At 38.8% G+C, this 25717-nt stretch overlaps 1 protein-coding gene across 1 annotated transcript; it reads right to left on the bottom strand.

The window, feature by feature from the left end:
• Window positions 1-2320: 2320 nt before the first annotated feature.
• nfatc4 (nuclear factor of activated T cells 4) lies at window positions 2321-25303 on the bottom strand. The gene is made up of 13 exons (XM_041993158.1): window positions 24735-25303; window positions 19450-19616; window positions 17302-17814; window positions 17028-17200; window positions 10793-10955; window positions 10432-10532; window positions 9229-9330; window positions 8401-8588; window positions 8156-8296; window positions 7808-7863; window positions 7586-7712; window positions 4770-5465; window positions 2321-2602 (listed from the first exon to the last, which is right to left on the bottom strand). The coding sequence occupies exons 1-13, from the start codon at window positions 24925-24927 to the stop codon at window positions 2532-2534; spliced, it is 2691 nt and encodes an 896-aa protein (XP_041849092.1). The 5' UTR covers window positions 24928-25303; the 3' UTR covers window positions 2321-2531.
• Window positions 25304-25717: the final 414 nt, after the last annotated feature.

Below are 25717 nucleotides of genomic sequence, written 5' to 3'. Positions count from 1 at the left end.
GCTTTGCACTGTACTTAAAGCTTAGCATTTATTTTCTACAACTCATACGTCAGGACTCTAAAGTTAGTTGGTCTTCAGGGACTCCGGCTTTCCAGCATCTGAAACAGGTTTTAAACACGACGATCACTCTGTTATCACCTCAGCTTCATGCAATCTCAGGCAGACTTTCCATTCAAGCAACTGTTGTGTGAACCTGTATGTGTCTGAGGTTATATCTCCCCCTGGTGACACTTTAAGTGATTTTACATAACAATGTGCTGAAAGAAGAGAAACAGGCATTTCTAAAATAACAGCAACTAAAAGTTAAAGCTTGAGAGAGGGTTTGATGATTAAACCTAGTACAAAACAAGCATTTAAAACACAATTTTTCTGCCAACTAAAATGGAAACAAATGTGCAGCCAGCCTTTTAGCAGCTTGAGTCAGGTCAGGTTGACCTTGCTTATCAGCCATGGTACACAAATAAGACAGTGACAAGTTTAAATTAGTCAGACACTATTAAAAAGCTAAAAAAAAAAAATTAAATAAATAAAAATAAATAAATAAAAAAAAGCTTGTAAATGTGACTTTAACTTTTAAATTGCACATGTAATTGTTTGGAATTGTAAGAAAATGAATTAGATAATTTGGTTAAAATGCACAAAACATTATAGTGTCTACATTTGCATCTCTTTTGTACTTCCATCGCTTTGTCTTTTATATTATTTAGCCCATTTCCTGCATATTCTATCACAATATTGTACATATATCACACACTAACCTGCACATCTCTTCATCTGTGTGCCTTATGTAAACATTTGCTGGGTCAGTAGCACTCTTCTTGCTATGCACATCAATAGAGAAACAGAAATGTTGCAGCTGCATCCGATTTCCAGTTTTAACAGCTAGCTGAGCATTGTGTTTAAAAAAAAGTTAACATGTTACAGTGGATGCTTTAAACACCAGGAGCTTTCCATTCTGTTATTTTTGGCTTCTCGTGAACTTTCCATGTGCAACTGCTTTTCCTGAGCTGTATCCAGACAGAAAAGCAGGAGGCAAGGCTGGAAAAGTCAGTTTCAGGCAGGAGTTACGGCTTCGGTGGAGCAACAGTAAATAAGTACATCATCAAAAATGCTCAAAGAGCTGCAGAGCCTAATTATTTTGGGGATGGTCCCTCTCTGGCCACTAGGAGGCAGGGTCATTGGGACAGATTTATTTACAAGGCTATGCTTGGACTACTGCCTCCCTACATTTGTGCTTTAATCATACAGAGAAGAGTTGATTTGTACTCTTTACGATCAAACGATCAGTTGTTGCTCTCTGTTCCTTTTGCCAAAGCTCAAAAAGAGAGAGCTCAGGAAGAAAGCTTTTGTTCATGATGCTCCTTTAGCTTGGAATATGTTGCAGAAAGGCTGGAAAATGACTTCAAAACCAAACTGAAAGTATCAGAGAGTCCCTCATGTTGCATGTTGTAACTGTGTGTTTAATTTTACTGCCTCTTGGCCAGAACTCATGTTGGAAAAGAGGTTTTTAATGTTAATGGGACTTTCCTGGTTAAATAAAGGTTAAAAAAATTCCTCACTTCACCTCAATTGTTTTTGTCTAAGCTCTCACTGTGCCAGTGTATGGCTGTATATATCATATTGTTTTATATCACATAAAACTGTGAAGAAACTAGATTCTGCTGCTTCAGCTTGTTATTTGTATGGATGGTGCATTTTACTGCCCTTGCTGCTAGAGTTAAAAATGTCTTTTTGTGGAGCAAGTACAAGCATATCTGATTGAGCTGTCACTTTTCTTAGAGGCAACACTGTTCACTCCAGGTTTTAGAGAGGTCAAACTGCCAAACTATCTTTTCTATTTTCACTAGACAACAACTAGAGAGAGAGTTCAGAAACCTTTTCAAAAGTGACTTTGTCGACTTAATGATCAAATTCTTTCCTAACAGCTACTTCAGGTAATTTTATCAGATGAAAACCTATTTTAGTAGGCTGTTATACATACATTTAACAGAAAAAAATCTAAAGTAATTGCTTCCATTTGGCAGCAGTGGATATAAAAGCCTGCAGCTATTACTCAGACAGTTTCCATCATGTGCTGCAACGGAGCAGAGAAACATTTCTGTAGTAAAATTTAAAGTAGACACCTTTTGTTTAAATGCAGACAGTTCACATGTATGGTTATCATAGAAAATATAGTTAATAACTCCTTTGGAGCCTTTTAAACTTTCCATCAGCCTCTCTTCTTTAGACTCAATATAAATTAGATTTTTTATTTCTTGCAGGTGAAAAATTTTTTTAAAAAGAAGCTAAAACACAGAAAGACGCACCACACCAACCAGTTTCTTGTATAATTTATACTGAAGACATGTTAAAAACATTAGTTTCCCTTTATAAAACAGTTGTCTAGTCAAAATTAGAACAGTATCCTGGTTGCCAGAGTCCCCCATCAGTATCACGTGTACTGTGACTGCTGCACTGGATCTTCATACCAAGTGCACAAGGAATTAAAAAAGATGCTGAATATCAAACTGGGGTCACGAGCTGCTCTGAGCTCAGTTTGGCTGGTTGTTCATGTGTGACCCTGACTGGTAAGCCTGGATGTCCTCCCCGATGAACTCAGACACTGTGGACAGAACAAAACAAAAGAAAAATCAGCGTGGAACTCGGTCCGTATCTTCAAGCTTCAGACCACATTGTATACTTAATGAGTTTGTTCAGTTCAACCATTTCTAGGATTGAAGATGATAAAGCTATACAGTATGTGTGCTTTGCTTTATTTGAAAAGCAGAATGAATCCCATCCTCTTACACAAATCCTTTAGTTAAAGAAACATTTTTACTGAAGCTCATCAGAAAATGAGTAAAAAACTGGAAGAAGGATTAAATGTCACAAGGAAAAATTCAGTTATTTGACTTTGTCCTTTAAAAACACAGCTGTGGAAACACTTGAAGAAAATCTAAAAATAAGTTAAAATGCCAGGAGTAATTTTCAGCCAAGTGGCAAGAGATTAGCAGTAAATACACTGTTATTAGTTTATCGCTGCCTATTTCTCATAATATATAATATAAAAAAACTGAATTCTGGCTGAGAAAATTGAAAAAAATCACATGGAAACTTAAAAACAACAGCTCGTCATGGTCTATGGGTTTTGTTTCATCTTTATTTTAAGCGCTCCTCTTTTACTAAGATTTTATTTCGGTTTAATTGTCTTTAGTTGCTTTTGTAAAGCTCCTGTTTTGTGATTTGTATTTGTTTTATTCCTTGTTTTAAATACAGAAGAATAGTTCCCTCGTGTCTGATGTGTGGCTTTGCCTCCTCTTTTACTTGCCCTGTCCTCTGTGATTATCTCTATCTAAACTGTTGCCACCTGTTTCTCATCAGCCACTGAGAGTCTGTATATATAGCGCTGTCTCTCCCTCTTCCTTTGTCAGTCCATCTGTTCACCAAACCTGCCTTGTTGCTGAGGTATTAATGGTTGTGTTCCTCCTTTGGTCATTCCTTTATTCATATTTTTTTTTTTTTTTTTTGTCTGAAATCTTTTTCATGAATTTCCCTGCAAAGGGATTAATAAAGTATTTTTCATTTCATTCATTCATTTAGCCGAAACTCATAGTTGCTGCATGTGGTTGCTCAAAGTTTTAATTATAGTTTTTTTTTTTTGTTTCTAAACCTGTCTGCTTTTAATCAGGTCCTCAATCTACCTTTACTTTCATAACATGGCTGTCATTCAACCGTTAAAATGTCAACTATATATATATTCAAGGTAATAAAGTACTGTATGATTATCACTGTTTGTCTGAAAGTTGGTATAAGAAAGAAGAATTTAGAGATCACTTCTGTTAAACTATTAACTGACTAACAGATGTTTTCATTCAGTGCAACACTGCACATGTTTTCCCTCCATTTTCTATACCTGCTTTATCCACTTCAGGATAACAGGAGCGCTAGAACCTTGTATACAATCTTAATTTTATGTCTAAAGCTCAAGGAAAATACTAGCACAGAAATAATCTGAGGTTTCATCCAGGATTCAGCTCTAAAACAGGACTGCTAAAAGTTACCTCTCAGCATTTGACAGTTTCTCTGCTGGTGCTGTTGGAAATCAGGTCTGCATTTGATACTGATCAATGCCAGTACTCTGTTACAGAGACTTGAACACCCTATTGGTATTAAGAGAGTCATTTTAGTATCTCAGCATCTACATGCTCCCGTTAACTTAAATCATGAAATAAAAAATATATATATATAATTACACTGTAACACGTTTCTCTGTTTTACAGTCTCATCAGGGGACTCTGATCCTGTACAAAGCTTGAGTAATTGTCTCGGTCAAATCAGTACTTGGATGTGCCACAATCATCTTCAGTTAAATGAAGATAAATCTGAAATAATGGTCTTTGGAACCAAATATAACTGCCCAAAGATTAGTACCCAGCTTCAGTAGCTTTGGTCAAAATAAAGGTTTAAGCCAGAAAATCTCACTCACTCTGAGCTAAATTTCAACAGCCATAAGAATCAGCGTTTTACTGAAAAGTATATCTAGAATAAAGGGGGCTGGCGGCTTAGAATGATTTAATAAAACTTTCTCATGCATCTCTTTTCAGTAGTCTGGACTACTATATGGAAGTTTTCACAGGTCTCTAAATAAAAACCCTAAGACAACTGCAGGTAGTTTCACTGATCACTAATTGTGACTTTTTTTTGTATCTTTGTGTAGCCAAAAATGTAATGTGGACATTTAATTTTTTTAACGCTCTGTTGCACAATTTAGATTAATAAATGTATCTCACCTTCTTCAAAGGTAATGTGGTGCATAGAGGCAGAGCTAGTAAACTCCAGGGGGCACTCCTGGATCTTGGCATCCACATCTCCCCCATGTCCTGAGCCCAACACCCTTCCCTGGTGGTCCCAGCCTTCATAGTGGGAGTAAGGTGCTGGGCAGATGTCCTGATAGGGGTTGGATGGAGGGGACGGACACACCTCCTGAGGATAAGCAGAGTACTGCGGGTAAGGAGAGGTGGGAATGGGAGGCAGAGGGGAGTTTGAGATTGGACTTCCTGTGGGGAAGGGGCTGAGAGAGGAGGAGTGGGAAGGGGAGGGTGATGAGGATAGATAGGGAGAGTCCAGCCATGGGGAAGGAGAGGGGGAAGGAGGCTGTGGGCCACGGGGGTAGAGAGGGGGAAGGAGCTCAGTAAAGCCTAGCTCCAGGTTCTCAAAACTGGGGTGACGCTCGGACAAAGTTGTCCTGGACCCTCCGGGCTCCTCCACAGCAGTGTCGGGTTTAGAGCAGAACTCTTCATGGAAAGTCATGGGCGGACAAGGGGGAGAGTAGGTGGAAGGGTAGGGGGGGAGGTGGAAACCAATGCCTCGTTCATCGGATATATGGAAGTCCATTCTGGGTGGAGCACCCCCCGGACACATAGTCCCACCATCCAGGGGTGTTACAGAGGGTCGGGACAGCAGAGGATCCTCCTCTTTGAACATAACTGGTAGGAGAAACAAAAATAAAAAGCATTACCATTGTTTGTTCATATTTGTACTGTTATAAATTTGTGCTGTAGTTGAGTCAGTGGCTGACTGGAAAGATATGAATTCCGGTGTTAATTCATTAATTAAATGTCTTGGGTTTTTTGTTGGTAAGGGAAAGGGTTTTGTAATTTGCTTAAATTTACTAAATGTATTTTTCAGATTCCCTCAAAAGTGATGAAATATCCTAAAATAAATATTTATTTCTTGGCTAAATCCTGCTTAGTGTTTAAGAAAACCCCTTAATAAAAGTTGTTACTCTGCTTTTTTCTTTTTTTTTTAACAACTCAAAATTAATAAACTTTTTTTACAGAATAGCTAAAAGTTATATTTCTGTGGGTTGTGATTGAGTTGCTTGCAATTGTCTTGTGTCTTTCTAAACTAAAATTGTCATGGGGTGGGTTTAATTTTTCTTCTTCTTCTTCTTCTTCTTCTTCTGCAGTTTATTGACAGTTGGCAAACAAAGTACAGGTGTGCATTACTGCCCCCAACTGGTAAGGCGTGTAGGACAAGACGGAGAGAGGAAAAAAACTGTCTTATATGGTCTCTTAATCAGTCCTCCTTTAGATAGAAAATTAATTATGATTAGGTGCTTGTCATCTCCTGAGCTACCCTGTAAAATACCTGGCAATTTAAACGTTATTTTCATTGTTTTGAGTTTATCTACCATTTCCTTCCTTCCTGTCTCATATCTGTTGCAGCGAATCATTACATGTTCTGTTGTTTCATTTTGGTTGCAGTATGTACACCAACCTGTATCATGTTTACCCATCGTTAAGTATCATTAAGCCAAGTATGTTCCAATCTCAGTCTTGATATAACACTATCGTATTTCCTGTGTACTATAAACCTCATCCCTTCTCGTCGGGTAGCACATCAGCCAGTTTGGATCTTCCCTCGCACACCTGACTTGCATCTGGTAAACAGGAGGCTGGGTTTATCAAGCTGCAGGCTGCAGCAATTCCTTGACAGATCGTCTTCTCCCCTCTCTGTCTGGGACTACTCCTGGGATTCTGCTGCCTGCCGGTCCTTGTTGCCTTGGAGTGTTCAGCCCTGCCTGCCATGTCTGCCCACACCAGTCTACTGCTGCTTCTGCCTGCCTTTGCCTGCCCTGTCCTGCCGCTTCTTCCTGGATGGATACTAATTGCTTCTCCACCTGCCAGTTGGTTGCTTATCCCTCTGCCCTGGATCCTCTAAGACCAAGAATGACTGGTTCATTATTCAAAGTTCTGACTGTTGTGGCTCTTCTGGATTTATTTAACTCCTCTAACCGGACCATACAGTAAAGACCTCCACCCTCTGCTTCGCTGCACCTGCCAGCTGGCTTAAATAAATTTTCATTTTTGTGCATTAACAGTGGTTTGTGTCTCCTCCTTGGTTCTGTCATCTTTTTTCACATTATGAAAAAAATACAAACTTTAGCTTCTTTCCCAAGAAAAAACTAATCTAACACTATGCCTTTCCATATATATCAATTAAACTACAACTACTTGTTTTAAATAAACAAATGCATACTATCTTGTAAGTGCAAAATGTATTTTTACTCAACTGAGGTGTTGCCATTTTGTTAATATGGATTCAGAAGAGTTTTTTTTAAAGGACAACACTATAGTCATGTGACAGAGTGCTGTCTTCCCAAGGAAGTTTAAATCAAAACATTCCCAAAGAAGGTGATTTCATAAGAAGAGCTTCTGTTTTTTCTCCTTGACATTTTGGGGCAACTTCTTTTACAAGTTAATTCACATTCAATGAGAAACATGTCTAACTTGCTAAAGATCCCTACAGGTTTGCATTTACTGAATGCAACATGAGTAAAATAAGCTGTTGTGCTCAAACTGGATATTTGTGAGTCATGGTGCAGCTGCAAGATAAAACTAAATGTGAAAGACCAAATTGCTTGTACTGCTAACCAAGGAGACACTCTTTCAAAGCTTAAAGTTTTTTTAGGTTTTTTCTGGCTTTTTGAGCCAGGGAAGGTTGTAGTAACTCAGATAAAATCCTCTTGTTTCTTTTTAGTTTCTAAACACAAGCTGAATATAACAGGGACACACAGGTCAGTGAGCTCAGACTGTGTCCTCACCAGGCAGGTACTTGAAGCAGTGAGTGCTGCTTCGTTTTCTCTTCCCATTCGAGACGTACACACTGATGGACACAGGCCGACTGACAGAGAGGTCGCTGTAGGCCGGAACCCTCACACATAGTAAACACTAGAGGAACAACAAAAAAGCAACACAAAGGAGGTCATGGAATGTAGCATCAACAAATAAAATGTATCTCCTGAATGGGAGGGTCTCAAAATTACCTCATTGCTGTTGTCACGGTCAATATGAGCCTCCTCCTCCCACTGTAATTTACCATCTAACATGTGAAAGCATAAGCCATAATTAAAGACAAGTTCAACACAAACAGCATAATGAAGATAATTTGCTCACAGAGGTGAAGCCTTAAGTTGTCATTGACCAGATCTGCTGTGAGAAGTTTAACTCTGAGTGAGAATATTGCCAGGTATGGCGATGATGTATCAGTAGAAATAAATATACAGTGCAAGTCAAAAGTTTTAGTGTGGTACACTAGGCTTTCATACTCAGCTGGTGAACTTAAATAGTAAACTCATGGTGTATTATTCTTAAAAGAGTATGATTATAGTTACCTGACCCTCTCTCCATGAAAAGAACTCTGGAGATTGGTAGGAAGTTGGTACCACCCAGCAGTAGCTCCTCCCCTCCCTCCACAGAGCAGGAAGTGAGACTGACAGACTCGATGACGGGCAGCTCCTGGGCTGAACGCTGGGCTGAGGCAGATAGAGAAGATAAATGCACAATGACCTCCAGGACATTCCCAGTAACACAGATTTAAAATCAACACAGCATATATGAAATTTCACTAGTCCCTCACAGCATTCGATGGGCAAAGAGGCAACTTGCAGAGCCAATACCCGTCCAGGCGGGGCCGAAGGGGGCGCCAGAGGAAGGTGGGTACGAAACACCAATCGGACACGAGTGTTTTTCCTTCCAACGTCCGTTTCTCCTTTTCGCAACTCAATGTCTGAGTTTCTTAGTTTCAGAATCCCAGCACAGTCGATGCTGTGAAACAAAGTGTTTTAATCAACATGTTTCTGCAGCAGCTCTCTTCATGTTTTCATGGTTAAGCACCACAATGTGTAACCAAATATGTCTGGAAGGAGATAGGTAGCTTTTTACTGGCACTTGGTGTTGTTTGCTTTCTTTAAGTTGCATTCTTCATGAAAGCAATCTGTTGGGACTGTTAACCTAATGACGATGGAGTAAATATTCTTTGTTATTTAGGTAAAAAAAAAGAGTCATGTAACACAAGTGATGTCGATTTATTCATCCATTCAGTATTCAGTTATCTCAGACCTTTATCTTGTGGGGATAAAAATAACTTTAAGGTCATTGAAATACAGAAAATGTTTCTGAAGTCATTTGTACTTACTAATGTAGAAAATACCTTATTTAATAAACTTAATCAAAAAGTAAAGTTTAGCTTCAAACAAAACAATATAAATGGCTGCACCATAAATAAAATACAAAAATTTAAATAAGGATATGAATCACTCAATTCTAACTTGTGAGTAAATGCCTCACTTTCCTGGAGTATTCTGAAAACTGTAGCCTTATACGTAGAGCACAATGAAGCTCATGATAAAGATCTTGGCTCTTCAAACCTGCAGAGCAAACATCTATTTGGCTCTTTGCAACTTACAGTGCAGTCATGTTGTTCTCAGGGCTGAGGGGGATGTCCAGCAGTTTGGTCCCAGCCTGGACGCTCTCATGACTGGCTGTGCCGACCATTTTCCCCGTTACCCTGCAGGAGGGGAAACAGCTGAAGTTAACAACCAAGTACACTAGAACTGTAAGGATTCAAATTACTTAAAATGGAAAATATTTAAAAAATTATGCAGCACAATTTTACTTTAAAATCTTTATTACACCACATTTTCATTTAAGGGTTTACAAAGTTCATCTGATGATTTAAAAGAGCATTTATTCATCCAGACATTTTAGATTTGGAATTTGATGTTTTCAGAAACAATTCAAAAGCCGACTAAACAGTGTATTCTTGAAAACAACAGTAACAACAATGACATATACTCAGACATCAGTAATCAAATTCAGTCATGTTTTATGACTCACTAGAAACGTGCTGTTGTGCATTTCTCTGCAAAGAAATCCTGGGTTTTTTGTAGTAACTTAATTTCTTTTAAGGGGTATTTTGATTTACTGCTGTGTTCTCAGACTGTCTGCAGAGTGGCCAAACTTGAATTCAGCGTTCAGAAAGAGCAACAACCTCATCTGCTTGTAAAAAAATATGTTGACCATTTAAGCCTGCTCCCATGGACATTTTTTTCTTTCTTTTTTTTTCTTACTGTGTAGTTTATTCAGCTTTTGTCATGATTCATTTTTAATAGATGCATGTATGCACTGACTGTGTAAGCAACCATATCTTAGAGGAATCATGTGTGTAGATTAATTTATTATCAGACTGATAGTATTAATTTGAGGTGCTATATTAAGTGCTGATTTAGTTTTGTTTTTCATGCACCTTGTATTGTCAGTATCTATTTAAAGCACACCTAACACCTAATTTAGTAAACGGCATGTCCATATTATCACATTGTAATATTTTAAAATATCCAATGGACACAAAAGATTTAGCAAATTATGGAGCATAAAAAAAATCTACACTGACCCAGTGGTCCCATCTAGAGCAAGTTATACTGAGAATAGCTGGTGTAAAATATTTTCATTAAGCAACAATCAAAGCAGCTGGCGGTTGGTTACACAATGCTTAAAGCTGCAGCAAGCTTACGATCTGTGGTGATGTCACTTGATGATTACACACAAGAAAAAAGATGCTTTGTGATAAGTTTGCTTCTTGACAGAAAAACATTCTGGAGGTCGGTACCTGTGTATCTGATAGAAAGGATGTGGCCGGATTGATCGGTCATCAGCTGTTCCAACGAAAACCTGCAGCGAGAGCGGCTTCCTCTCTGTGTAGCCACACAGCTGTACAGAGAGACACGGTGTGAGCGATGAAATCAAACTGTGAGGAGGCCAGCGGCAGTGACACTCAATATGTAGCCTTCTTTCATTTTTATGTGAAAGCAATTCAACTACATCTCCATTTCTGCTTTAAATTGAGTTTAAATTCCTCAGAGAGTTAATGCAACATTACTTAAGTGACATTAGGGAAATATGGGCAACTTTATTGTCAGAAATCTGTGTTGTCTCAAAGCATTTGCCCTCAGTCTGCATGTCTGTTTCACCTTGACGACAGGATGCCCTGTTGGTGCAGCTTTGACGGCTCCTCTGCTTCCCTCAGTCTCATAGTGGGCGCGGTGGTGTGGGCGAGGCTGTACCTCAATACGCAGCTCGTACTGGTCAAATTGGGATGGCAGTGGCCAGTCGAGGGGAGGCAGGGCGTTAGACCTGAGGAGATTTAGATCAGATCGATTGATAGAAGGGTTAATTTGAACAAAAGACAAATTAAAAACACGAACACACAAACGAATACACAAAAGAAAGAAAAAGTTGAAAAAAAGGTCTTTGTCCAAATGGAGTAGGAAGAAGCTGGTGCTTATTCAATCCCACTCCCTTAGCCACACACTATTAACTGCCTCATATGTATTTCATAATGTACTCATATTTTATCAAATATGGAACAATATTAATAATAATCACAATAACAATATCATTATCAGTAATGGGAACAATACTTATGTATACAATAATCATAATGACAATGCATGTGATAATAATAATAACAACAACAAGAATAACATTAAAGCTGCAAGCAGCGTTGGAGGCCCTCGCACCTCTGGCGCCGCTTCGGCCTATTGCACCGCCCCATCGGCCAAGAGCCTCCCTCCAGTAACACAGCCGCTCTTGCCCACAGCCATAAACCCATTCTTCTAGAGTTTATCTCCATCAAGAGGTGATTTTCGTCATGAAAGGATCAACTTGCACCTCAGCCTGTCCAGTGATGACATCTGAAGCATTCATGACCTTGTTTCATACAAACTGTGTTGAATTCCCACAATCTGGAGCATGATTTCATCAAGAGGAAAATTCCACGTGGCCACTAGGTGGTGGTAAAGTTGTTTTAATGTACGACCATGTTCAGATTGGAACTCTAATGAGAACAGGAAAATATTAGCTCAATTGGTCAACTGACAGCAGGGTTAGTGCCACTTCCTGTATAATGGCGAATGATTTAAACCATCACAGGAAGCCATTTTAATCAAGCTGCTGTAAGAAGTCAGTGATATTTTCAACCATGAGTTCATGAAGGATGATATTAATGAGTTAGAATTAGTTATACAGAGGATAAAGGGTTAAAATGGTGGGACTTCCTTTTCCCAGGGCTATGGTGTTGAGAACATCAGGACATGAAGAGGCATTTTTGTTTGTCCTGGCATGTTATATAAATATGCCACATTTTACTATGTCGTTCAAAGCAGTGGGTGGAGCTGATAGATTAAATATTTATAGGGGGCGCTATAGAGCCATATTACCAGCATATGTGTATTTGAATCAGTTCCAGGCCTGACCTCTGTCCTCCCTGCCAAGTTTGGTGGAGATCAGGATTACATTGGGTCAGTTACAAGTACTTCCTGTTTCATGGCGGTGGACGCCATTTGCCAATGTTTTGCTTGAGGAACGAACTTGAGGTTTTTTTCTCTAATATCATGAAAGGGTTTGACCTGATCTCAAGCACTTTTGAGTGTGTGACGTTAATCCCTGATGAGAGGGACCCCGGTGTCTGAGAAAGGCACTTCCTGTTTCCAGGGGGTGTGGCTTAGGCCAAGACCAGAAGTAGTTACATGTATCTGTTCAGGAGCAGACCCTGATTAATTACTGTAAGTGTCATATTGATTGGATGAAAATTGAGGGATTTATACAGATTTATTATGTCACGGCGCCTTATCCAACCTTGTCATGGCAACACGGTCTCGCCATGCAGCGTTGAGCAATGTCCAGATGACAACATCTGGACATGTAGGTGTGGTCAGCATGGAACTGAAGTGAAACATGTGCAGTTTGGTACAGAATGAGTGTTGTATTTCAGAAATAATGGATTCCGTGCTTGATGGCGAAACATCAAAACTTGATGAGGCGCCGCTGCTGAACGCCACCTCCTATTAGAAAATTTTCAATAACTTTTGACCACACATGCCTCTGGAGTGTTCAGACTGAGTTTGAGGTAAATACGATAAAATCTGTAGGAGGAGTTCGTTCAAATGCAAGGCAAAGAAACAAGCAAAAATGACACTTTTTTCAACATGGCCGACTTCCTGTTGTAGTTATCATATAGGTCCAAGAGGCTTTTTTGTACATCCTCCCAAGTTCTATCAATATACTGCATTTCAGCCATATCGGTCAATGTAGTGGGCAGATATGATCAATTAAATATTTGTAGGGGGCGCTATAGAGCCATATTGCAATTTTTCCAGCATATGTCAATGTGGCTGAGTTATAGGCCTGACCGCGTTCCTTCCTGCCAAGTTTGGTGAAGATCAACGTTACAATGGGTCAGTCACCAGTACTTCCTGTTTGATGGCGTCGGACCACTATTCGCCATGGTTACGTTTGGCGAAGGAACTTGAGATTTTTATTGTGGTATCATGAAAGGGTTTGACCTGTTGTGAAGCACTTTCAAGTGTGTAAGTTTCATTCCTGAGGGGATGGACCCCGGCGTCTGAACAAAAGCACTTCCTGTTGAAAGTGGGCGGGGCTTAGGGCTAGTCTGGAATTGGTCATATGGATCTGTTCAGGGCGGGATGCTGATTAATCTCTGCAAGCCTGATGGGGATTGGATTAGAATTGAGGGATTTATAGCGATTTATGATGTCATGGCGTCTTATCAAAGTTCGCCATGGCGCCACGGTCTCGCCCTGCAGCGTAGAGCAATGGTTTTCAACAGATATCATCACCAACTTGTTTTCTGCTGTCTGACCCAGTTTGGACCTGGTTGTGTCCAAAACGTCAGATAAGTGGGTTTCCAAGTAAAAACCATGACTTCCTGTCACCAGGGGGCGTGGCCAATTCATAACCCAAATATTGACATGTAAATGTGTTCAGGATGGGACTGGCATCATACATGGCCATTTTGGTTCAGATACATTGTTTTATGTGGAAGTTATATCGATTTCGTTCTTCACGGCGAGACACCAAACTTTGAGGCCCCACCCCCTACATGCCCTTTCTCCTATTAGAAAACTTTCAATAACTTTTAAAGACACATGCCTTCTGGACATCCTGAGCTATTTTGGTAGCGGTACGATGAAATCTCTAGGAGGAGATAGATTTTGAAAATGTCAGTAAAACGCCAAAATGGCGACTTTGACCCAAAATGGCCGACATCCTGTTGGTTTTTGGCTGTTGCTCCAAGAGGATTTTTTTTTCGACTAAGCATTTAGAATGCGTGTAGTGAATTTTTATAAAGATTGATGACGTGCAGTGGCGGGGCATCATAAATAGGTGGCGCTCTCGCTCAATTTTGCCTGAACAGTCCCGAGCACCCCAAAATATCAAATTTTTCGCATTCCTTTGGGGGGGTGCGCAAAATTAGGCGCGTTTTCGTGCATGTTCAGGTCCCCAAAAATGCCTCCAATGTTTAAGAAGAAGAAGAAGAAGAAGAAGGAAGAAACGGAGCAATTAAAATAGGCCTTCGCACCGCCTTCGGTGCTCGGGCCTAAATATAAAAATATGACCACTGAAACTCACTGCCCCTCATTTTTATTCTTCTGGATGACAATGTTCTTATATTAACTTAGACTGTAATAACTGCTGTAAACTTGGACAACAGTGTTGAGAAAGGAGCATTTGAGATGTCAATATTAACTATTTAGCATTGTAAATAATATATTTCAGTCTTATTTACATCTAAACCATGATGGGGCTCAAGAGATGAGCATCACTTATTAAAAGAAGGACTTTTGGGGTGCAGTCGTCAACATAAATACCTGTTTTTTAAACACAGGTAAACATTTGAATTTTAAGCATAAATCTAGATCAGGGCTCTTCAACTCCAGTCCTTGAGGGGCCACCATCCAACAGGTTTTAGGTGTTTCCCCGCTTCAACACACCTGACTAAAATGAATGGATCATTGTGCAGAACTTGACAAAAAGCTGTTGGATCTATTTTATCTGAATCAGGCGTTTTGGAGCAGGGGATGCATTTAAAACTTGCAGGATGGTGGACCTCGAGAAGTGGGGTTGAAGAGGTCTGATCGAGACTAAAAGCTGACATTGCTCCTTAGCATAATGGTGTCCACTTTTGCTAAATCAATAAACAATTCAGCACATTTTCTGTCATTAAAACACACAGAAGAACCTCTGTAGGTTTTGCTTAACATGGCTCTGAAACAGAAGCATTGTCCAAGTAAAACAAGTTACATGAGGGACTGCATACAGGATTTTCAAGGACATTCAAAAAGCACATTTTAGTTGAGAGATAAATTTCAATTTGAAGTGAACAAAATCATATTTAAAATAATAAACTTTTGTTCATAGGGTCTGAAAGAAAAAAACAATAAAACAACACATAATGTTTCTAAACTTTGAAAAGTATTCTTAAAAGAAGGTTATTATGCTAAATTATTCTACATTTTTATTCTGGGACTCAATCATAAATATTTTTCAAGATAAAAAAAGCAAAGGGGGAAAAACATCATCATCTGCTGATGAAACTTTATTCAGCCCCTCAGTCTGACCTCAGTGTGAAACAAGCACAGTTTCTTGCTAGCCCTTGCTAGCTCCAAAGTCAAACTGCAAACCCATAAATGCAAAAGGAAACAACAAAGTTAGGATGCTAGATAACTTCAGCAGCTGACTCGTGTACAGAGGCTAAAAATCCTAAATTCAGTATACCCATGTTTGAGTCCTGGCCTGTGGCCCTTTGCTGCATGTTACCCTCCCCTTTCTGCCTGATTTCCTGTTCTCTCTCCCCCACAAATATAGGACCCAAGAGCCCTCAACTTAAAAAACAAACATATTTTCTTCTTTTAGATTGGAAAAGGCAACTTCTCATATCAGTCTGGTAATATCTGATCTCTGATCTAATCAAAATGCTCCTACACTGTGTGAAAAACATGAAAAAAGCCTCCTGGATTGAAAAATTAAGCCAATTGTGACGAAACAAAACCCTGCACCCATCTAATAGCCAGCAGGGGACAATACTTCCTTGTACTGACAAATTTGACTGAATGGTAGTTTATTGTAAAACCGGCCTGCTTTTCATTTGATCTGTGGCCTCTGAAAACATTTACTAAATTAATTTATGGTTTCAGTCACTAGTTTTAATTCTTGAATACAGAAAGAAGTTAACTTTGTACATTTAGGACAATTTAGGTTGAGAATACACTTTTGTTTAATTTTGTATTTTAATTTTATTATTCTATCTTATTAACAACTGTCTCATATATCCTGCATATGTTTGAGCATCAGTTTGTCTACATCCTGAGATATTACCGCAAATGCAAAATGAAGATAACCAGTAAAGACGGTGTGGTGGCAAATGTGACCAGACATCCAACGTCCTCGATTTCAGGACCTTAAATGCCATCAACTGGTTTGTGCAATAAACTCAATGTCATCCTATTTGTAACTTTTGTTTATTTTCTCCAAGTTCTATACTTACGTTCTGCAAATTCAGAATTTCTCTAGCTTTCTGTGCCATCTAGTGGAATCTTCTGATAACAGGCATAGTACAAAGACAAGTATAGAAACAACTGTGCCAAAACAGAACCAGCTGCCTCCTAGCAGAGTGAAGTTAAAGATTTCTCAGCCTTAGCGTAAGATAGACCATGAAGAAAGTTATACTTACAGCAGGGCTAACATGGAACTGACAAGCTACTACCCCATGGGATGCAGTGGGTTCTCATTAAGATTCGTTACTTGGTTATGACATTCAGTTGTAAAACAAGATAATGGCAGCCAAATAATGAACTCAAGCCTTCTAAATGCAGGTTTCAAAAGTTGATTTTGCTGGATCTCTGTGCCAGTATCGGGGTTTACAGATATTTTTTTTTTATTTCTGTTTACATAGTTAATTAAAAGAAAGGAAGAATGAAAAATTTTATTGGTCCCTTGTGAAGTCCCTTTGTTTTCATCATCAAGATCCTCTAAATCTGAAATCACAGTGGTTCCTTAAACCTTTCTTTTGAGGCTTTTAAATGGTCAGTGGTGAGGGTTTACATGTTAAAGCTCAGTAAAGTTAAAATGTATCCAAAAGCACAGCAAATTCAATACCCTCATTTACTTATTTTACATCTCTTTTAATTTCACTGACAGAAATGGATTTATCTGCGACATTTGTCTACAAACTGTTACACATGAGCTTTTGGTTTCAGACCCAGATCTGCTTTTATATTTTTTAAAAAAGCATGTTTTAGAACCAGCTCTCAGCTTAAAACATATTCAAGTTTCAGCTATTTCACTAGTTTTCTGAAAACTGCATTATTTCGAGAAAAATTGGACAAGAAGTGTAATGTTTCTTGCCTGAACAGAGGACTGTGGGCACTGGCTCTGGTTCGGCCCCAAGCCAGAGCAGGGGGTACTGAGAGGTAGTCCATGCCCATCGAGGGGGGCTCTCTCCTGGTCTGTTGGGTCTCTGGCAGTGGGCAGGGGGAGCTGTGTGGAGCCTGCTCCTGATCCCCCTCCCTGGGAGATAACTGGAACACAAAATGTTTACAGCTTTTTATCTGTTTTAAAAATGTCTTAGTTGGAAAAACAACACATGACAAGTGACACCAAACAAGCTAACCATCTCTACCTGTTCCAAAGATGTCTTCCTGGTCTTCTGTGGGATGCTGAGCTCACAGCTACTGGGCGGAGCTTGTGAATGAAGGGAGGACTCTCCACCCTCCAGGTTGCACCCATGCAGCTCCTCTGAGTAACTGCCTCTTCGTGACGTACAGGGGGAGGCAAGTGGAGAGTTCCTACGCTTTTTACCCCCAGGTGAAGTAGGCCTCGAAGATGGTGAAAGCCCAAAGTTGATGGCAGCGTCATTCAGCTCCTCCTCCTCCACCAGCAGGGAGTCACAGCTGGAGGCAGGGCTGAGCCAGCCTCGGGAGGACGGACTAGAGGCGGGGCTGGGGCTGAGAGAACCTGGGCATCTGTCGCGGTAGGTAAAAGGGTCCAGCAGGGGGAGGTAGAGGCGCTCTCTGTCCCACCCACCACTGCTACCCATGTCCCAGTAACTGGGAATGATGGGTGTTGGGTCATCTTCAGGTGAGATGGTGGTTATCTGGATACTGGGGCACTCGACCACACAAGACTCTGAAACCTGGAGAACAGATAAGAGAAAGCAGGTGATACTCTCTTAGAGATTATTTAAAAGGAAATTTATAAATAAATAAATAAATAAATAAATATTCAACTGTTTCAGCTTCTTTTACACTTAAAACATATATGAGAAATTTACCATTGTGACAGCATCATGCTGTCTTTATATCACATCAACGAATCTATTATAATGCAACAGTTTAAAAACAAAAAACAAAAAAAAAAACAATCTTTTATCATCCAGGTTTTATTTACAACAACATAACTTATGACAGTTACATGTTTCGTTAATTCAGTTGCAAATCAAGTAATCAAATACATAAATAGGGAAGAAACTAGCTGACAACAGAAACACACACTGGATTGTTTTCCTAAAAAATAATGCTGTAAAATGCTAAAAAATTTCCATATCGTGCTTGCATTAACTGAAACCACTGGCTGCCTGAAATCTGTTAAAGCCCATAATTCATGTGTAGAAAGAGGGAGTTTGTGACATTGCTTTGCAGTGGTTTGCTCTCTTTAAGCTCTGTTCTTGGCCTCTGCAGACTCCTGAGTGAAATAAACGTTTAAAGATCCTAAATGCTCCACTAAATTGGCCAGCTTGTCTTTAAAAGCCAAACTAAGGTTTCTTAATCCAGCATGAGCCGAAATGAACCCGAACACAACAGCAGATGAACAAACTGTTCAATTTATACTGCTTTTAAGACTTTCCAGTGCTCTGCAGTATGTTTACATGTATCTAAGTTATGTTTGGAAACAAATCTTCATATTCTATCCCTGTGATGGACTTGTGACCTGTCCAGGTTGTATGCCACCTCTGACCCTATTGCGGGAACTGGAAAGGTGCCAGCAGGAAAACAAAAAGAAAGGGGTGGAAGGAATTACATTCTCTTTGCTAAAACAAACAGTATCCGAGATGCCAGATCTTGCAACAGTGTACAGCTATGACACAGACTAAATTTTTCTAAACCTAAATGCAGTTTAAGTGTTTGAATGTGTGCCTCATGCAAAATGGGTCCAATATGTCCTTTAGAAATCCAGAATCTAGAATCTGACCAATTCTTTTTTTAGCCTACATCTGCACAGATAGCAACTGTGGGCTGTTTCAGGGCATCCGTGGGGATTCAGGGCATCTCTTTTTTTCCACACAGATTTGAAAAGATAAAGAAATCTACCTTACACAGACGCTTGCAAACACATGGATCAAAAAAGCACAAACTGGCCCTAACTGTCAAAGCAAAAAGGTTTGTGTACGGTGAGACGATAGAGCTTTCTCAGCATAATGTCAATGTTTCATTTAAATAACTCATTAAAAGTTTTTTCTAAGGGGTAAAACTCTGTAAAGTTTATACAGCAAACAACAATGACATATGGGCCTTTCATTTTTCCTATACACACTTAATACCCTTTAGGGCTGCAGTGCATCCCAGCTGATATCAGGTAATAGATGGGTTACAACCAGGACAGATCGAATTCTCAAATTAGATACAGGAAAAACTTCAAGAAACACTTTGAAGAAAGGAATGGAAGAAATTGAAAAAGTCTCTGAGGAGAGATCTTTAAAATCCATGAGAATATAAATCAGTTTCAACATCATGATAGCAAACATTTACGTTCTGTGAATAAGTTGTCTAACCTGTACAGAACGTGCTGGGAGGCTCTCATAGGTCCCACTGAACTCTCTGATTGGTGCACGTCGAGGAGGCGGGGAGTGCATCCCTGCCCGCTGATTGGATGAAGGTGGCGAGCTGGGGATGCTGATTGAGTGTGCTACATAAGAGGCAGCCAGGTGATTATCTGTAACTGAAAAAAAAGGTTGAATTTGTAGAAAATCTGTTTATTTTGTTTAAATATGCAGATAACAAAATGTTGCTAAATAAAAGTTCATGCTAGGTTTACATTTCTAAATAGACATTATAACTTCCACCATACAACTATTTATTTTTCTTGAAGGTTAGCAGCAATAAATGCAACTTCTTTTTTTCTTTCCATTTCTTACGTAGTGGGTATTGGGGCTCATGTGACTTCCTATTAATCTTTTTTTCATAGCCACTCAGAATGAGCTGTGAGAATCTTCTAGTTTGTTTCTCTCTCTTTCAAATGGAATGACAAGAACTCATTAAATAGTAATCATAACATTTAAACACAGTTTGTGACAAAGTAAGTTTTTTTTTACATCAGCAGCTTGTATCACTCATTATGTATTAGTTTTATATGATTTAGCCCTCAGTAATTGTTCCCAAATGAAAAATGTACACTCAGAATTTTTCTAAGGAGAGAACAGCTGTGAATGCAATTATTTATTTTAATATCATTATCTTGAAATCAGAAGTTGATTGTTTTGCTATTAGGATAAAGTTAATTTTTCCATAATAATATAACATAACTGCACAATAATGGTTAATTGATCTCAACTTGTGTTAAAATGAGTAAATGAGTTTGTTGTTTGCAGCTAACTGTCAAACCCAACATTCTTCATCAGCAGCAGAAGGCTAAACAGGCGAGATAACTGATGACTAAGATGTAACTTTTTCGTCTCACGTTTGTTTATTTTCTATGTCACACTGTAGCATAATCCATTAAATATTATTTAATGTATGCAGTAAATCAAAACAATACATAGAGGACATGATGCATGACTTACATCCTAGCTGTTTGCGGTTTTGCAGCAAAAAATTTCACTCCCAAGCTCATCCCTACATCCTCCAAGACAGGCAGGTGATGCGCCCAAGTGAATGCAGCTATTTGCATGGAAAACACACTATAAGATAACCACCCACCACGCAAGTGTGCACACAACAGTATACTCATAGACATGAAATTACTTACATATATGGCTCCTACACTTGTAATGTCATGAAAACAAAAGTTTTTAATGGAGAATTAATGTATTTCATCTCAACACTTAATTTCAGCCTTTACTGCTACATGACTGTTAATGAGGATCCATAACTGATAAGGAGGTGAAGGCATACATGTTAAGTTTTGTTTCTTGCATATGCAAGCATATGACTATATAAACTTTTATGTTTTTGTGAAAGCAAGTGGTTGGCCAGCTCCCATAACCCCATTTTAAGCTGCATCTCTTTAAAAAAAAAAGGCTGAAAGAATAATAATAATCTGTTGTCATGACAAAATAACTAATTTTCTGGAAATAGCTAAATATTTCTCTTGTGATACTTGGAAGACAGCATTAAAACAATTTTCAAACATCGCCTTTGTTAGGTTCTTCATTTTTCCAATTTGAAGCAAGTACAACTATTTCACCATTTTTAGAAACTGTGACACCATTGTGAGCATCAAAGAGCTAACTGCTAGCTAATTAGCTTTGCATAAAAACAGGTAACATTTAGGCAGTCCTTTCAGAGTGAAAACTAAATTCATAAAAATGTTGAATCTTTATGAATATTGTGCAAAACAAATGTGAAAAAAAATTCAAAAGGAGAGTACTTAGACCATATTGTGACTTTAGGTGTTATGTGACAAGCTAGCTGTTTTTACATAGGTCTTCAATTTTAGTGCTAAGCTAACATGCTACTGGTTGTGGCTCATATTTAACACAAACAGGATTACACCTTTCATTTTATGATTACCCAGAAACTGAGCAGCAAGAAAAATATTTAATACATGCTAACCCAACCACACATAAGCAACTGAAAGCATATAAATTGTGGAAAAAAATGAAAACTTTAATGTTCCAGTATTTCTTAGCGCCACGTGTCAGCCAATGCAGTTTTTAACTCTATGTTTAGTGAGTGGAGTAAAGTGTTAAATGGAACCTTTAAACAATTCATAGAAATCAAAACGCTTTTCCATTAAGCATTGCTAATCTTGACAATAACACAATACTTTAAAGCAGGAAATCATCAAAATTTCTTTATATTTTGCCCAACAACCACCTAAACACGGACACAAACTCTCCAAGCCACATAATATCCCAGTGCTGAGCTTCCACATGGAGCCAAACAGTAGTTCCTCTATAATGAGTGAGGCTCCATCTGATCATTGTAGCTCTGCTGTGGCACTAAGCCATGCAGGAAACTTTTGGACAAGGAGGACACAACAGAAACCGCCAAAAAAATTAAGGCTTGGGGTGAAAAGTCTCTTCAAATGTTTCCTGGCAAAAGAAATATTTCCAAGTGATTAAAGCCACGCTGCTGAGACAACTCTTCCGAGAGTGGATTTTTCTTTTTTTTTTTTTTAATATGAAACAGTGATTTAGAATGTGTGTGCAGACCAGTAGAGGAGTTTATGAGTCCAGAATGCTTACCTAACACTTATTGAACACAGTAAAACGCTAATCCTGAGTCTAAAAGATGTCCTGAACTGACCTGCAACAAAACCAATATGTGCCCTCAACCTGTGGGTCAGGGTTCACACAAGTGATCACAACATCAATATGACAGGTCATGAGCTATTCAAAGAATGTTGGTAAATGTATATATATATATATATATTTGTTAATTTCTGTGTTATTGTAGATAAATATCAGGCTGTTACCTGTTTATGAAAAGAATGTAAGAATTTGCTAAATGGTACAGAATTGACAAGAAACACTTTGATTGGCTGTAATGGAGTGCAATCAGTTAGTTTGGAAGGCCCAGTATTCAGGTCTGAAAATACAATAATAACTTTATCCTGTCCCGAGTTCAAAGAGTTACAAGCACAGAAACTTTGGAACCATTGTTGAAATTAATCTTTTAGATGTTTTTGTCAGGTTGTTTATTCACTTTCTTTTGGAAAGTATCCAACAGTAGGAAATCAAACACCTAAAATTCTTCAGAGAATGTTTGACATTTCAGAAAACCGTCAACGTTAACAGGCTGCAATTTTTTTTTCTTTATATAATTTTAAAATTGTTTCTACTTCCAAAGCTTCCACAAGAATTTAATTATATTTAGGGTCAAAACTAGCCTTAAAAAACAGGTACCAGGAATATCATGACTGGTCTCCATTAAATAGCCTATGGATATGTGCAATTATCATTCTTATGAAATTCAGAGTATTTGCTATAAATTAAATGACAGTTGATGTTGTCACCATCACTACTGCTTCATACTGCATTAGGAAAGCCCAGAAGCAATTCAAACACACTAAAGTCCTCCTATGAGGAAAGAGTTGAGTGGTGACACTTGACAAGCTCAGTTTGATTCTCCCTGCCAGCGTACAAGAAGCAAGATTATTTCAAAGCAGACGTTAAAACCACTGACGCTGAGGTAAAAATGTTTCATTTTGTAGGATCTTTCATCTGTTGACTAATGTCTCATTGCATGTTAATTTTCATGACAATTTTAATGTCAAGATTACAAAATAAAAATAAACTTGAAAAAGTTATCCTGATACAGATGTTGACTTACATACAGTGAGTTACCATGGTGACAAATATGATCCAACATAGGCACCATGTTTGTGACATATGTTTTTGTTAGAAAATTAAGATATCTCAGTCAAACTTTATGTGAAATTACATCTAAAAACATGGGTGTAGTACCTCATCTATAAAAAAAAATTAACTGAAACAAAACATAAAGAAACAAACCGTTCTTATAGAATGGTTATACACTATAATAATAATACCATAATAATATACTATAATTATATACTATAATAATAACTATTATAAAACTACTATACACAAAAGACCAGCTGATACTTTACATGCAACAATGTGTTTTAGATTAGTTCAAACAACGGGGATACAAATTAATTACAATTTCGGAATCGGTGAAGCCTTATTCATTTCATTGTCACTAAATCACTATATAAGATTAAACACACTTTGGCTGTGAATAAATTTCTTTGAGGTTGCTTTTTATTGCCAATACAATAGGTTAAGACTTATTAGATAGGGTAGGAGGAACACTGACTTCTTGTGTTAAATTTATTAGTATTGTCATTTCTAGTCAAAATACTGCAATATCATTATTAGTAAGTGCATCATAAATTAAAAAAACTAACTATGTAATGTATGTGTGTATAACGTGTGTGTTTTACAAATGCCTCCTGGACTTCATGGCTTATGATAAAATACACTACTAACCTTTGGATTAGAAAATATCCTAAGGTGAGGTATGGATACCAGGAGAGACACAATGTGAGGTCAGTAAATCCTAAAACATGGTACTTATAGGCTACAGAATACTCAAATTACTAAGAAATTTCAGTTTGGTTGATCTTCGAAGAGTAGTGGCGGCTTTTTAAATTAAGCCAAGTTTTATCACACAGCTTTACATGTGACTAGATATACAAGCTGAAGGGAGCAATATCAGCATCATTAATAACACCAATGACCAAAACTTATGACCTAAAGTGAAATCTTGCAAACTGTAGTTTAGTCCACATTCATGCTTGGGGTGTGGTAATACAACCGATTGCCAGTGTGGGCGGGAAACAAATAAGTGAGTGTGGGTGTGAGGTGTGCGCTTGTGAGCGTGGAGGCTAAAAATGAAGGAGACGGAGGCTGAAAGAGGGAGGGAGGTGTGTGGTGCGTTCAGTACACAGAGATTGAGGTTCCTCCCCAGATGGCAGCTGTTAACTTTGCTCACACGCACAGCTGATTAGAAACACATTGAGTTTGGGGTTGCTCGCACATATGCCCCAAACACACGCATGTACGCACGCAAATGCAGCCAACAAACACGACTACAGTAAGATGTGCACGCAAAGGCATACCACACTAAAAGCAAACACACGAAAAAATTCACCCAGGGAATCAGGCACACAAACACATCACAAGCAATTTCATACACAAACTCACATCTCATTAGCACAAACACTATGATGAAGGCCCTCATTACTGTACGTGCAAGCACACAAACACGCGCGGGCACGCAAGCGTTCCAGTGCATTATAGAACATTTAACATTTAAAGCTACTAAGACATCCTTTATCTTGGCTACTTTATCTAATCAAGACTCTAACCAAGATTACTGCTGCCAGAGGAGTCCAGCTGCAGCAGGGCGACTTCACTTTCCTCCCCGGCAACTGCGTTCTCCGGATCAACTGTGCGCACCGGGGATGGCCCCTGGCTCTGCCGCTGCGGCGGATCCTCTTCAAACACCAGCTTGAACTCGAACTCGCCTTCCTCCCAGCCCGAGCCCGGCGCGGCCCCCATCGCCCTCCAGGACAGCACCGCGGACAAGATTCAGATACAGTGATACAATCTAATCTTCTGTGTCGAGCACAGCGACTTTAATGTCCTTGGTGTCCCTCGGGAGGAAAAAAAAAAAAAAAAAAAAAAAAAAAAACTTTCTCGGTGGTATTTCCAAACTTTTGGCTTTCTCCTGTCAGCGTGTCATTGCGCACAAGTGGTCCTCATCTTTAAAGGTTTAAGTTCAACAACTTATTCCTTTATTCTCGGTTATTTGCACGCTTTTTTCAGAATTGATGCCTTGCGTCCAAAACAAATCTCTGCTCAGCTCAAGTTTCTCCCTTTTCTTTCTTGTTCCAAAGAAATCCCCATAAATCTTTCTTTTTCTTCTGTCCCGTTCAAGTCAAAGAGAGGGGGAAAAAGTTTATCAAAATTTTTTGTCGTCCTTTACCCTTAATTGCCTTTGGGTGGGTTTCCCAGCTCCAGTTGGTCCGTTGCTCATTCCCCATAGGATCTTATCTGTGTCAGTCATGAATCCCCTTGCCCAACCTCCAGCCACCCCTACCCCCTCCCCATCCCTCCTGGCTCACTGTGGAGGTTTCTCTTTTAGTTACATTTATTTCAAATTTACTTGCACACTTCTAATATGGCTTTTGTAATCTTTTTGGCATCATTACATCATCATCCTGGTGTTTTTTTCAATTAAAATTAAACTGAAGTCCATATTATCTTAAGCATTTATACTTTTTATACACCTTCAAGTCCAAAACAATATATTATTATTATTCAAATCATGACCAGGACGCATGGCGAA

The sequence above is a fragment of the Melanotaenia boesemani genome, chromosome 8, assembly GCF_017639745.1.
Source record: "Melanotaenia boesemani isolate fMelBoe1 chromosome 8, fMelBoe1.pri, whole genome shotgun sequence".
NCBI lineage: Eukaryota > Metazoa > Chordata > Actinopteri > Atheriniformes > Melanotaeniidae > Melanotaenia > Melanotaenia boesemani.
Note: the sequence above shows the minus strand (reverse complement) of the source record. Positions and strands in the feature narration are given on the sequence as shown.